Below are 15,973 nucleotides of genomic sequence, written 5' to 3'. Positions count from 1 at the left end.
ACCCCACCCCTAAACCCAACCATCACAGGAGACTGTGTGCAGCTTTACCAATGTCCTCATATTTCACTTCCTTTTTGTAAAACCTGTGTCATACCCATGTCATTATACAGATTTGTGTCCTAATATGTCACAAAAACACGTACACACACACATACACCTGATCATCAGCTCCAGAAGCTGCTCTACAGCTCCTCAGATCCCACATTTAGTCTAGCAGGTTCATTCACAGCAGCGCCTCATGTTTCTACTGTCATCATGAGCCGAGACGTCTGCGCACGAGAAAAACTCCAGAGCAGATCTACCCACAATTCCTGATGCTTCCACCTGTCACTCATCGCTATGAGGAGAGAGGCGTCCGCTCGCATGCCAGCAGCAGCTTTGGGTTACTCTGCACCAAACGGGCCTGAAGAGAGGCTGGGTTACACACACACACACACACACCAAACACACAGACAAATGGAGCTGGGAAAAACTCCAAGCAGCTCCCTAAAAACCTGACAAACTCTGAGTCTGACCACACACACACACACACACACACACACACACAGATGTGCAGACGCAGGAGTCCAGTGCCAGCTGCTATTCTGAGCACAGTCACTGTGACAACACCAGTCCACTTCTGTCTGCCATGAGCTCACAAACACACACACATGCGCACACAAACAACACACACACACACACTATGTGTTCAGACATAGTACCATGATACATACTTGTTACATGATATTGTACATCATATCTCATGAAAATACTATAGTAATGTAGAGTAAATGGTGTTCCTATGGGTGTGTGAGGTGTGTTATCGTAAAATGCATTCATGAAGTAATAAAAGAAGAAGAATAACAAAACAACACGCAAGCCTTGCGGTCATTAAAAAGAGAAATGAGCAAATATTAAATAAAGAAAATACACAGTCACTGGCCACTTTATTAGGTACACCTTACAAGTAGCGGGTTGGACTCCTTTAGCCTTCAGAACTGCCTCAATCCTTCATGTCAGAGATTCAACAAGCTACTGTAAATATTCCTCAGAGATTTTGCTCCATGTTGACATGATAGCATCACACAGTTGCTGCAGATTTGTCGGCTGCACATCCATGATGCCAATCTCCCGTTCCACCACATCCCAAAGCTGCTCAATTGGATTGAGCTCTGGTGACTGTGGAGGCCATTTGAGTACAGTGAACTCATCGTCATGTTCAAGAAACCAGTCTGAGAAGATTCAGGCTTTATGACATGGTGCGTTATCCTGCTGGAAGTAGCCATCAGAAGATGGAGACACTGTGCTCATAAAGGGATGGACATGGTCAGCAGCAACACTCAGGTAGGCTGTGGCGTTGATGCTCAATTGGTACTAATGGACCCAAAGAAAATCTCCCCCACACCATTACACCACCACCACCAGCCTGAACCGCTGACACAAGGCAGGATGGATCCATGTTTTCATGTTGTTTTGGCCAAATTCTGACCCGAGCATCTGAATGCGAAATGGAGACTCATCAGAGCAGGCAACGTTTCTCCAATCTTCTATTGTCCAGTTTTAGTGAGCCTGTGTCAGGGCCGGAGCAAGCTGAACTGCCGCTCTAGGCAGAGGACGATCACACCGCCCTCAACCCCAATGTGAAAACGAATGTGACCGGTTATTAAAATGAAGTGAGGTGTCGCGGACCTCTTTTCCGGCGCATTATGCGCGGATATAACTGAGGATGCGCGGGTGCTGAGGGAGGTGTCGCGGACACTGCGCTCTTTATTCTGCCGCCCTATGCACGGATATAACTGAGGATGCGCGGGTGCTGAGGGAGGTGTCGCGGACACTGCGCTCTTTATTCTGCCGCCCTATGCGCGGATATAACTGAGGACGCATGGGTGTCGCGGACCCCAATTGTGACACGCTGGTGCTGATGGAGTTGTCGCTGACGCCGCCCTCTCTATTCTGTTGTCTATGCGCGAATATATCTGAGGACGCGGGTGGTGAGGGGGGTGTTGCGGACGCCGCCCACTCTATACTGCAGCCCTAGGCGGCCGCCTAGGTCGCCTCTATAGATGTGCCGGCCCTGGCCTGTGTGAATTGTAGCCTTAGTTTCCTGATCTTAGCTGACAGGAGCGGCACACGGTGTGGTCTTCTGCTGCTGTAGCCCATCCGCCTCAAGGTTGGACGGTTGCAGAGCTCGGTTGTAACGAGTGCTTATTTTAGGTACTGTTGCCTTTCAATAAGCTGGAACCAGTCTGGCCATTCTCCTCTGACCTCTGGCATCAATAAAGCATTGTAGAACTGCTGCTCACTTTATCAGAACATTCTCTGTAAACCCTAGAGATGGTTGTGCGTGAAAATCCCAGTAGATCAGCAGTTTCTGAAATACTCAGAGCAGCCCGTCTGGCACCAACAACCATGCCGCGTTCAAAGTCACTTAAATCCCCTTTCTTCCCCATTCTGATGCTTAGTTTGAGCCGCAGCAGATCGTCTTGACCATGTCTACATGCCTAAATCCTTTGTGTTGCTGCCTTGTAATTGGCTGATTGGAAATTTGCGTTTAAGAGCAGTTGAACAGGTGTACCTAATAAAGTGGCCGGTGAGTGTGTGTGTGTGTGTGTGTGTGTGTGTGTGTGTATTTAAATCAAGTTATTATTGGTAATTCTTTTAATTTCATCAACATCTACGGCAGTAACATGACGCATACTAATTAAAATACATTTTAATGTAAACACTCCTCTACATGGATGCGCTAATAATTCTGTAATGCTTCTGATAACACCACAGTACGGTCTGTGTAGAAGTTCTCCAGAAATATAAATGCAAAACATTGACTCATCCTGTCTAACATCTAACACAGTCATTACAAAGCCTTCAGTACACGCACACACACACACACACACGCACACACACACACACACACACACACTGTGGTTCAGTGGTTTAGCGTCTGCCTGGGAGTCTTTCTGTCTGAGAGACTCGCTTTCCAAACAGGGAGGAAGTGCAGTTTTTCTCAAGGGGACGTCCCATACAAAGCATTTGTGTGTGTGTGTGTGTGTGTGTGTGTGTGTGTGTGTGTGATGTGGGGAAATTTGTTTATAATTTGTTTATATGTGTCTGTTTTACTGTATGGTGTGTGTGTGTGTGTGTGTGTGTGTGTGTGTGTGTGTGTGTGTGTGTTGTCTCTCCATATCTCCTGTATTATTCCAGATCCTCCTCATGTGTCCTCTGTGTATTTGTGGATGTGTATTCGTGACGCAGTGTTTGTACCGTCTGAACTCCGTGTCTGTTTAAGGACACCACAAAGGCGACTCGCTAAACTCCTTCAGCGTCTGATAGTGGGCTTTTATTGTGACACGTGCAGCCGTCTGTCAGACTCATAATAATGTCTTCATCCAGAAATACACGCAGCTCCGTCTCGTCTTCTGTGTTTTACAGTCTCGCACCCTTTCCATCATACACACATTGCAGATAAATATATCCTCTTTTTCAGCTTAGTCCCTTTATTCATCAGGGGTCACCACAGCGGAATGAACCGCCAACGTATCCAGCATATGTTTTACGCAGCGGATGCCCTTCCAGCTGCAACCCAATACTGGGAAACACCCATACACACTCATTCACATACACTTTGTCTTGAAACGTGTCTGAGCGTGATTGTCCCCCTCTCCTGAAAATACAAAACTGTTATCTAATTTTTGATTTCTTTTTTAATAACACAGTTGCTCATCGTTTGACAACAAAAACAAGGTTTGTGTCATGTGAGGACGCCTGCACAACAAAGTTGAGCATCAAATAGCAGTTTATTAACAGAATCGTCTTGCAATTAAAGGTTGAAACAGGAACAAACAGGTGCACACAGATAATCCCAAGCATAAAGGTGGCAAACAAAATAACAAAGGGGTCGAATGTGGCAAGGCAAGGGGAAACGTGTCGTAATGCTCACTAAACAGTTTAAGACTCAGAAAGGATGTGTCTGTGTGTTTATAGTCATTGAAAACAGCCTATAACGATCTTCTGACTGTGTGTGTAATCAGTTAGAACCATAGACTGTAAAATATATAGACGTAGTATCCGTGACGTCACCCATAGGTTTCTACAGAGCGCAAAAGAAGCCACAAGTAGGCGCGGCCAACCGTCGTCATTTTGTTCGCGCGTCATCACACCCACGGCGGGATACCAAACAAGGGCAAAGAGGCGGAGAGTGGGCGGAGCTACAGACGCATGCTGCATTTAGCTTGGACCTGGTTCAGACACACTTTACTTTGGGAGAACGCTTAATACTTTATCACCTGCGACTCGTTTGTATCCTGACCACTTGTGCTTGGTTGTACACTATATCAATAAAGTGTTTAGACTTTTAAAAACACAGCTGTAACACACTGAGCCACTAAATTTGCTCTTATGACGTTTTTCAACAGGAGGAAAACGCGAATTACTTCCAAACACTTCAGATATAGTCTGTGTTAGTTACTGTAAGACTATTGATGAAATCCAGCATACCACTGAATGACAACGCTTCAGATGACTGATCTAGAGCCTACAGCTAATCAATTCATCAGATTCTGGAGTGCATTACAGCTCTAAATATAAATATAAACGATAAATGATCTTGAATGGGAAACGGAGGCCACGTGAAGGGTTTGTGAGCACAATTAAGTGCACTCAGCATGCCATGCCATCTAATAATTGTAGGAAACAAGTCCAAAAGACAGTCGACTGTGTAAAGCCACATAAAACAACACAGAAATACGATAAATATGCCGAGTTCAGTTGCTAATCTGCAGGATTCAGCTGAGGTACGTGACGGCGACCAACGAGACCAAGCTGTCACTCAAGTGGCCACACCCTTAATTATGCAAACTTAATATAACTTAAAATAAAGGAAACGGATGAGTTATAAATAAAAATTCACCCCCCTCACAGTTGTTATGAAGGGTAATATTAGCTGTATTAACCCAAATCTTTGTTTGTGTCAGGCTGTAAACACCTTTTTTTCTGCTGTAGAGTTGGCCATTCTAACAGTGGGCTCAATTGAAATTTGCTCTGTTTTGGAGCCAGGAGCGGCCACGGCTAGCGGAATTTCAGATGAATTGCAGTTTTAGTTACTTCCGTATTGGCTTCCTGAGAGAGAGCGGGAGGTTGCCGCTTGGTTTGAACTAGAAATCAGTGTGTGAGAGGTGCATGCTGGGAGTTGTAGTTTGTTAAGTAACGTGTGTAGTTTTCCAGCGATCCGCAGCCGATAGATCACTGGTGATCGTCACAGTTCGCATAGCAACATTGTTAAAGTAGTAAAATGAACATTTCCTAGTTTACAGTGCATGTATTATTTGCAGCCTACAAACAATAAGCTGTTATTTCACTTGATTAACCTCATGCTATCTTCACATGTTGATCTTAAAACTAAAGACTAAAAACAATTTGACTGAATTTTGGTTTCCCTATTTTTAAAGGAATTATCTGTAAATACTAACGTAAACTTATGTTTTACTCTCTGGAAATACATGAAATTCCCTTTAAAAAGCAGAAAAATAACGTAACACCAAAATACAAGCAATAACTGTACATTTAATTACAGAACATATCTGTAAAAACAACAGCTCTTTCACTGTATTATGAAAAAACTGGAAAATTCTGTAAAAAAAATTTTAGAAATACAGACAATTACCTGTTATATGTTTTACAGTGTAGTTTTTCACATAAGATGTAAAACGCAAGGAACCCAGAACAACTAAGCCTTGAGGTACCCCATATTATACTATTGATTGATATAAGGCTACTTCATTTACTTATACAAATTGATAACATTTTGATAGGTAAGGTTTAATGTTTTATGTACATGCTAGTGCAAAGAGATGTGTCTGTAGTCTAGATTTAAACGCATATAATGTAAAAAGCAAGGGACCAAGAACTAAAGCTTGAGGTACCCCATAATATACTATTAATAATCGATATGAGACTACTTTGTTTACTAATACAAATTAATAACATTTTGATGGGTAAGTGTTATCATTTTATGTACATGCTAGTGCAAAGAGATGTGTCTGTAGTCTAGATTTAAACACATATAATGTAAAAAGTAAAAGGCCAAGAACTGAGCCTTGAGGTACCCCATAATATACTATTAATCGATAAGAGACTACTTTGTTTACTAATACAAATTAATAACATTTTGATGGGTAGGTGTTATCGTTTTATGTACATGCTAGTGCAAAGAGATGTGTCTGTAGTAGTGATGTGTAGATTTAAACACATATAATGTAAAAAGCAAGGGACCAAGAACTCAGCCTTGAGGTACCCCATAATATACTATTAATCCAAATGAGACTTTTTTACTTTTTTCTTAACAAGCACCAGCATGTACAGTTTTCTTATACAACAAAACCACTTTACATATCTCTACAAGAATAGAATAAATGAGAAAAAAATGGATTTAAAAAAGGAAAACAAAAAAACAGAGGAGAGGGTACATAATTATTAAATTAAATACAAATATATTACGCACATTTTTCCAGTTTTAGTTATTAACAAGAGTTATTAAATGCACTTTTACTACAGGAAATGCATGTATATTAAAAAATGTTAAAGGAGGAGCATATACAGTTGAAGTCAGAATTATTTTATAATTTGATTTTATTTTTTGATTTTTTATATTTCCCAAATGATGTTTAACAGAGTAAAGAAATTTTTACAGTGTGTCTGATAATATTTTTTCTTCTGGAAAAAATCTTTTTTGTTTTATTTGGGCTAGAATAAAAGCAGTTATTAATTTTTTTATGCCATTTTAAGGACATAATTATTAGCCCCTTTAAGCTATATTTTTTCCTGATAGTCTACAGAACACACCATCATTATACAATAACTTGCTTAATTAACCTGCATAGCTACCCTAATTAACCTAGTTAAGCCTTTAAATGTCACTTTAAGCTGTGCAGAAGTGTCTTGAAGAATATCTAGTAAAATATTATGTACTGTCATCATGACAAAGATAAAAGAACTCAGTTATTAAAGCTATTATGATTGGAAATGTGTTGAAGAAATCTGCTCTCCGTTAAACAGAAATTGGGGAAAAAAATAAACAGGGGGGGGGGGGGGCTAATAATTCAGGGGGGTTTAAAAATCTGACTTTAATTGTATAAACTGTTTAATTTGCTTTTCTTTTTTTACATAAATTAATGCACATCAGTAACTCGCCAGTAACTTTTTTTAAGGCATGTTCCTGTAGGAAAACAATTGCAATTGCAAATAATTGGAAATCCGCCGACCGCAATAATCAAACCCTTGGAAACAACTGTGGTCGGAACCAAACTTCACAGTGAAGTCTTCTCTGGACTCTTCTCAAGCGGTGGATTTCTATATTCCGATTGCTTGCTGCCGAACCGCGTCATAGCTCATTACCATAAAGTTGACTTGATTTCAACTCTCCTCGACACCCACACCGACTTCCGACTACTTTACCACTCTCACCGCTTTCGGTGTGAACATACAGTTTGGTCTAGATTCAAACACATATAATGTAAAAAGCAAAGGACCCAGAACTGAGCCTTGAGGTACCCCATAATATACTATTAATCAATATAAGACTACTTTGTTTACTGATACGAATTGATACACAATATTGATAATAGTTGCTCTTTAACATGAAAAAGACCCCTTTTAACATGTGTTGCGGTGCCGTGTGTATGTAGAACACAGTGTCGGGATGCATTGTTGACCTGTTTGTGTGTGTGTTTGTGTTTTAGGGAAGAGCTTCACTCTCACCATCACCGTCTTCACAAACCCTCCTCAAGTGGCCACATATCAGAGAGCCATAAAGATCACAGTGGACGGACCCCGAGAGCCACGACGTGAGTTTAACACGATTACAGGGGGGCTTCCTGTAGAGACAATTAGGCATAGACCACATTACAATTTGCACCACTTCCACCTTTTGACAAATCAGACAGTCGTCGGGCATTCGGCATCTATGTGTGTGTGTGTGTGTTTTAATAGCATGTCTTTATATGAGTGTGTATCACCCTGCGCTCTGGTGTTGGTGGCCGTGGCAGGTTTATTCCCCCGTTGGTCCGTTATTCCGGTCGGGAATCCGTCAGACGGCGCCACCCCGCATATTCTGGGTCTGTCTGGTGGGACGCGCTGGCCTGCTCTTCAAAGCGCTCATACTCACACACACACTCTCTGATTTCAGCAGGACTTCCTCTCTTTGCGTGCGCAGACCTCTGTGTGTGTGTGTGGGTGTGTGTGTGGATGATGCTTTCACACAGCTGCAGGAGCGTCTCTCTGTTCCTCTGCGTTTGCCTTTCTCTCTCAGCGCCTCTGATCATTAATCCTGCTCTCTCTGTGTGCGGTCTGACACACACACACACACACACACACACAGAATCATTTACATACACATACATACATACATACATATATACACAGATACACAAACAAACACACACACACACAAAGATACATACACACAGACACCGATACATACATACAAGCACGCACAAACACACACACACACATACATACAGATACATAGACACATAGGTACGCACATAGATACATATCTAACCAAATACACACACAGACATAAACACACCCATACAGACACTTAGAAACATACACACACATACATGCATACATACACACACACACGCACACATACACACACACAGCGCCCCCTGCTAAAGCAATGACTTCATTGCGTCACTGTGTCGTCATTTAGCATCATTACAAGGAAGTACTGAAGTGTGCATGTGTGTGTGTGTGTGTGTATGTGTGTGTGTGTGTGTGTGTGTGTGTGTGTGTGTGTGTGTGTGTGTGTGTGTGTGTGTGTGTGTGTGTGTGTGTGGGTCACTCAGATCACGGTGCATCTATTTAACAGTTGTGTGTGTGTGTGTGTGTGTGTGTGTGTGTGTGTGTGTGTGTGTGTGTGTTTAAGTGGCTTTGATAATGGACAGTTAACAGTCAGTAACTAAATCGTTCTCTCTCATGTCGTCCTGTGTGTGCGTGTGTGTATGTGTGTGTGTGTGTGTGTGTGTGTGTGTGTGTGTGTGTGTGTGTGTGTGCGCAGGCCACCGACAGAAGCCGGATGAAGCAGTAAAGCCAGGCGCGTTAGCTTTCTCTGAGCAGTTGAGGCGAAGTGCCATGCGGTGCAGCCCACACCACGGCCCCGCCCCCAACACACGCCCCACCCTCAACACGCCCCCCTTCGGCAGCCCCGCCCACAGCCAGATTCCCGGTGAGTTAGAATGTGAAACTCTGCATCACATCGCAAATGAGCACAAACCTGCCGTCTGTTCTGAACAACATCCACTGGGAAGGCAGAAAGACCAGAGTCAAACACAACACAGACATGTGTATTCTATCCTGTCCCCTCACAAACACAAGTTTAGGAAGTTTTTCTATATTCCAGTCTGGGAAACCCCTAGTCTGTTCTCTTCTATTCTATTCTATTCAACCCCAGTCTGAGAAGCCCTATGCTATTTTATTCTATTATTTCTATTATATTCTGTTCTATTCTATTCAACCCCAGTCTCAGAAAGCCTATTCTATTTTTTACTATTCTATTATTTCTATTCTATTTAACTCAAGTCTGAGAAACTATTCTATTCAATTATTTCTATTCTGTTGTATTATTTCTATTCTGATTTATTTTGTGCTATTCAACTCCAGTCTCAAAAACCCTATTCTATTCTGTTCTATTCTATTATTTGTATTCTATTATTTCTATTCTATTCAACCCCAATCTCAGAAACTCTATTCTATTATTTCTATTCTATTATGTCTGTTCTGTTCTATTCTATGCTATTCAACCTGTATCAGAAACCCTATTCTATTCTATTCTATCATTTATATTTTGTTATTTCTGTTCTATTCTATTTTTTTCAATTCTATTCCACCCAAGTCTGAGAAACCCTATTCTATTGTATTGTATTGTATTCTATTCTATTTATTCTATTCTATTCTATTCTTTTCTATTCTGTTCTATTGTTTCTGTTCTATTCTGTTCTATTCTATTCAACCCCAGTCTGAGAACCCTTATTCTATTCTGTTATATTCTATTCTGTTCTATTCTATTGTTATATTCTATTCTGTTCTATTCTATTCTGTTTTATTCTATTCTATTCAACCCCAGTTCGGCAATTCCTGTTTTATTCTATTTCATGGTATTATTTACTGTTCTGTTCTATTATATTCTATACTATACTATTTTATTATTGCTATTCTATTATTTCTATTCTATTCAATCCCAGTCTGAGAATCCCTATTCTATTCTATTATTTCTATTTTATTCTATTATTTCTATTCTGTTCTATTCTATGCTCTTCAATTCTAATCTTAGAAACCCTATTCTATTCTGTTCTATTCTATGCTCTTCAATTCTAATCTTAGAAACCCTATTCTATTCTGTTGTATTCTATGCTCTTCAATTCTAATCTTAGAAACCCTATTCTATTCTGTTCTATTCTATTCTATGATTTCTATTCTAATGTTTCTGCTCTATTTTGTTCTATTCTTTTCAACTCATCTGAGAAATCCTATTCTGTTCTATTTTATTATTTATATTCAATTGTATTGTTTCTGTTCTATTCTATTCTATTCTATTCTATTCTGTTTTATTCTATTCTATTCTATTCTATTCAACCCCAGTCCAGCAATTCCTGTTCTATTTAATGTTATTATTTTCTAGTCTATTCTATTCTGTTCTATCCTATTCTAATCTATTGTTTTTATTCTATTATTTCTGTTCTATTCTATTTTTTCTATTCGGTTTAACCCCAGTCTGAGAAACTTTACTCTACTCTATTCTACTCGATTCTATTATTTCTATTATATTTTATTGTTTCTGTTCTATTCTGTTCAACCCCAGTCTGAGAACCCCTATTCTATTCTATTCTATTCTACTCTATTCTATTATTTCTATTATATTTTATTGTTTCTGTTCTATTTTGTTTAACCCAGTCTGAGAACCCCTATTCTATTCTATTCTATTCTAATCTATTCTATTCAATCCCAGTCCGGCAATTCCAGTTGTATTCCATTTCATGTTATTATTTTCTATTTTGTTCTATTCTATTTTATTCTATTTTTTTCTATTCTATCCTAGTCTATTCCATATTCTATTCAAATATTTTCCTTTAAGTCTGGGAAACCCTATTCTATTTAATTATATTCTATTCAAATATATTATTTTCTGTTTCTCTCAAACTGAAGTCTTGGAAACTGTGCTCTATTCTAGTCTAGTCTAGTCTTGTTTATTCTATTTGTCAGTGTTTATCAGTAGTAAACCCACTGCAGGCAGTTCTAGGGGTCTCTGACCAATTGCCTTAGACTCAGTGGTAAAATCCTCAGAGTGTATTTGCTTGAACCGAGAGATGCTGTAAAACGAATCAGAACTGGCTGCTGCACACTCCAGTGTTGTGCTTTTGCATTAGCATGGACTAGTTCAGGGATAGTGGCAGGAAGCACGTGTGTGTGTGTGTGTGTGTGTGTGTGTGTGTGTGTGTGTGTGTGTGTGTGTGTGTGTGTGTGTGTGTGTGTGTGTGTGTGTGTGTGTGTGTGTGTGTGTGTGTTGTTTTGTGTGTGTGTGTGTGTGTGTGTGTGTGTGTGTGTGTCTGTGTGTGTGTGTGTGTGGCACGTTGTTATTGGTTCTGCTTGTTCCTGGCAGGTGACGGGGGGAAGTGGGGACACATCACACATCATCGGACGTTCAGACATAACAAATACAGTGAACAAGGCCTCCTTTGATTGGAGCTTAGACAAGCATGCCAGAGCGTGCCTACACACACACGCACTGGTAGGGAAAGTTTAGGCCCCAATAACAATCAGCAAAAGCCTTGTGGGGGCACAAATGTTTCTTTGCTCTTTCATCTCTGCTGTTGTTTCATATTACAGAGAGGCAGATGTCTTTATACTGTACAGAGCAGTGTTCAGCTCACATCTTTACTCCAGTACTAGATCATGTACATGCTCTTCCGGCACACTCGTCTCATACCAGTCTAAACACTTCTTAACATTAATTTCAATTATCATATCATTTCTGTAATTTCATTACATTTGTAGATGACAGATGTCGCTCTATGCTTGTGTTTACTGTAACACAGACAACGCTCTAGGCTAGTGTTTAACAGAAGATAGTGCTCTAGGCTAGTTTTTAATGGTTCTTTAGGCTAGTTTTTAACAGCAGACAGTGCTCTAGGTTCGTTTTTAACAACACACAACGCACTAGGCTAGTTTTTAATGGTGCTCTAGGCTAGTTTTAACAGTTGACGGCGCTCTAGGCTAGTTTTTAACAGCAGACGGTCCTCTAGGCTAGTTTTTAATGGTTCTTTAGGCTAGTTTTAACTGCAGACGGTCCTATAGGCTAGTTTTTAATGGTTCTTTAGGCTAGTTTTTACCAGTTGACTGAACTCTAGGCTAGTTTTTAATGGTGCTCCACGCTAGTTTTTAACAGTTGATGGCACTCTTGGCTAGTTTTTAGCAGCAGACAGAGCATTAGGCTAGTTTTTAATGGTACTTGAGACTAGTTTTTAACAGTTTACAGCGCTCTAGGCTAGTTTTTAACGGCAGATGGTGCTCTAAGCTAGTTTCTTATGGTTCTTTTGGCTAGTATTTAACCGTTGACGGCGCTCTAGGCTAGTTTTTAACAGCAGATCGTGCTCTAAGCTAGTTTCTAATGATTCTTTAGGCTAGTTTTAACTGCAGACGGTCCTATAGGCTAGTTTTTAATGGTTCTTTAGGCTAGTTTTTAACAGTTAACTGCGCTCTAGGCTAGTTTTTAATGGTGCTTGAGACTAGTTTTTAACAGTTGACAGCGCTCTAGGCTAGTTTTTAACGGCAGATGGTGCTCTAAGCTAGTTTCTTATGGTTCTTTTGGCTAGTTTTTAACAGTTGACAGCGCTCTAGGCTAGTTTTTAACAGCAGATCGTGCTCTAAGCTAGTTTCTAATGGTTCTTTTGGCTAGTTTTTAACAGTTGACGGCGCTCTAGGCTAGTTTTTAACAGCAGATCGTGCTCTAAGCTAGTTTCTAATGGTTCTTTTGGCTAGTTTTTAACAGTTGACGGCGCTCTAGGGAAGTTTTTTTACTGCAGACGGTGCTTTAAACTAGTTTTTAATGGTGCTCTAGGCTAGTTTTTAACAGTTAACGGCGCTCTAGGCTAGTTTTTGACTGCAGACGGTGCTCTAGGCTAGTTTTAATGGTGCTCTAGGTTAGTTTTTAACAGTTGACGGCGCTCTAGGCTAGTTTGTAACAGCAAACCATGCTCTAGGCTAGTTTTAGCAGCAGAAGATACTCTAGACTAGTTTTTATTAGCGCTTTAGGCTAGTTTTTAACGACAAACTATACTCTAGACTAGTTTTTATCAGCGCTATAGGCTAGTTTTTAACAGCAGACGATGCTCTAGACTAGTTTTTATCAGCACTCCAGGCTGGTTTTTAACAGCAGATGATGCTCTAGATTAGTTTTATCAGCGCTCTAGGCTAGTTTTAACATCTGACGACGCTCTAGACTAGTTTTTATCAGCGCTCTATGCTAGTTTTAAAAGCAGACGACGCTGTAGATTAGTTTTTATCAGCGCTCTAGGCTAGTTTTAGCAGCAGACGACGCTCTAGACTAATTTCTATCAGCGCTCTAGGCTAGTTTTTAACAGCAGATGCTCTAGACTAGTTTTTATCAGCGCTCTAGGCTAGTTTTAGCAGCAGATGACGCTCTAGACTAATTTCTATCAGCGCTCTAGGCTAGTTTTTAACAGCAGATGCTCTAGACTAGTTTTTATCAGCGCTCTAGGCTAGTTCTAGCAGCAGGCGACGCTCTAGACTATTTTGACAGCAAACGGCACATTTAACAGTTTTAACAATAGATGGCACTCTGGGTAAGTGTTTACCAGCAGACGACGCTCTAGGCTAGCCAGTTCAAATCTAGCCTAGAACACCGTCTGCTGTTAAACCCCAGCCTAGAGTCCAGTGTGCTGTACAAATATAGCCTAAAGCGCAGTCTGCTGTTATAAGCTAAACTCAGAATTGATTCAAGAGAGTATCGTGACACATTTTGAACATTTTTCACCTCCGCTCTATTGTTACTATCAATTTAAAAACACATTTCTCATATTTTTATGGAAATCATGGCACGTTTTATGTTTAGGATTGTTTGATGAATAGAAAGCAGCTAACAGAAATAGCATTGCACATATCTTTAATGCCATATTTAAAAAGGCATCCTTTAAAAGAAACAGCCTTCTGATCAGCGGTGTGGACAGTGAGCGTGGTGTTCTGGGAAGCGCTCCGACTGCTGCAGCTCTATGTTTGGCACTTCTGCTTTTCATGCGCTGTTGAAAACATTTCCCAATCCGAAGCACACACCGCCTCCTGCTCTACACACTGACATCCTCTTAGTTTCTCTTCCTCTTGGCGCGTGCAGATGGGAGAAAGGTGTGTGTGAGAGACGGAACGACACCAGCACCTTGCATGCGTGTGTGACGAGGAGGAAGCAGAACGCAGAAAAGAGGAAGTGAGACGCGTTTGACAGGAAACAGGCTTGTGTGAAAATCCCTCATTCAAAGCGCAACCGAAGCCAGAGCTGCTTGATTTTATCCATCAGTTATTAATCATTATTAATCACATTAAGTTTTGTGCGTTATTATAAGCCGGTCTGTGACTAATAAATAAAAGTATATTAGAATTTTGCCAGTTGATCAATTATTACGTATATATTATATATCTATGTTTATATACAATTGTTTTATTATTAATAGTTTATAGAAATTCTGATTAATAATTACATAATTAGTTACATTTGATGATAGAAGATGGAATAAAGAGAATAAAAAGTGTATGTGTGCATGTGTCTGTGTGTGTATGTGCATGCAAGTTTGAGTATGTGTGTGGGTGTGTGTATACAAGTGTGTGTATGTGTGTGTGTGTGTGTCAGTGATCTGCATGATGGAGTGGTGAGAGTGTGAATGGCTGAAGTGCAGCAGAACAGAACGTTTCTCTCTGATCCTCCAGACAGAAATAGCAGCAGGATCTCGGCCAGCGGAAACCGTTATTAAGTCATTGAAGAGCTGCTGCTGCTGCTGCTGATTCTTTTCCTCCGCTGCGTCTCTGTAAATCAGCAGCAGCTGTGTGTTTGACTGAACGTGTGGAGACCAGTTTACCTTTACATTCCACATGACACAATACTACACTAATCTACAGTAAATACTCTAGTGTTTTCAGCCATACTTAAATGGCTCTATTGTGGAGATTCTACAGTTGCTATGGTAACACAAAAACTATAGTAATTAATCTGTTGTTGTGATTCTACAGTTGCTATGGTAACACAAAAAGCTATAGTAACTAATCTGCTGAGGTGATTCTACAGTTGCTATGGTAACACAAAAGCTATAGTAACTAATCTGTTGTGGTGATTCTACAGTTGCTATGGTAACACAAACTTTAATAAATTATCTGTTGTGGTGACTACAGTTGCTATGGTAACACAAAAAGGCTATAGTAACTAATGTGCTGAGGTGATTCTACAGTTGCTATGGTAACACAAAAGCTATAGTAACTAATCTGTTGTGGTGATTCTACAGTTGCTATGGTAACAAAAACTTTAATAAATTATCTGTTGTGGTGACTCTACAGTTGCTATGGTAACACAAAAACTTTAATAAATTATCTGTTGTGGTGATTCTACAGTTGCTATGGTAACACAAAAACTTTAGTAAATAACCTGTTGTGGTGATTCTACAGTTGCTATGGTAACAAACACTTTAGTAAATAATCTGTTGTGGTAATTCTACAGTTGCTATGGTAACACAAACACTTTAGTAAATAATCTGTTGTAGTGATTCTTCAGTTGCTATGGTAACACAAAAACTTGAATAATTAATCTGTTGTGGTGATTCTACAGTTGCTATGGTAACACAAACACTTTAGTAAGTAATCTGTTGTGGTAATTCTACAGTTGCTATGGTAACACAAACACTTTAGTAAATAATCTGTTGTGGTGATTCTACAGTTGCTATGG

The 15,973-nt window shown here is 40.1% G+C and overlaps 1 protein-coding gene across 7 annotated transcripts in view; it reads left to right on the top strand.

Annotated features, from left to right (window-relative positions):
• runx1 (RUNX family transcription factor 1) overlaps positions 1–15,973 on the top strand; it is a 224,006-nt gene that overhangs the window by 197,823 nt on the left and 10,210 nt on the right. For all 7 annotated transcript variants that reach the window (XM_073948887.1, XM_073948914.1, XM_073948907.1 and 4 more), the window contains 2 exons: positions 7,713–7,817; positions 9,035–9,202. In XM_073948887.1, the coding sequence (XP_073804988.1) occupies positions 7,713–7,817; positions 9,035–9,202 (273 nt within the window). The remainder of the gene's footprint in view (positions 1–7,712; positions 7,818–9,034; positions 9,203–15,973) is intronic.

This window comes from Danio rerio, chromosome 1 (assembly GCF_049306965.1).
Source record: "Danio rerio strain Tuebingen ecotype United States chromosome 1, GRCz12tu, whole genome shotgun sequence".
NCBI lineage: Eukaryota > Metazoa > Chordata > Actinopteri > Cypriniformes > Danionidae > Danio > Danio rerio.
This window is presented reverse-complemented; position numbering and strand designations above follow the sequence as displayed.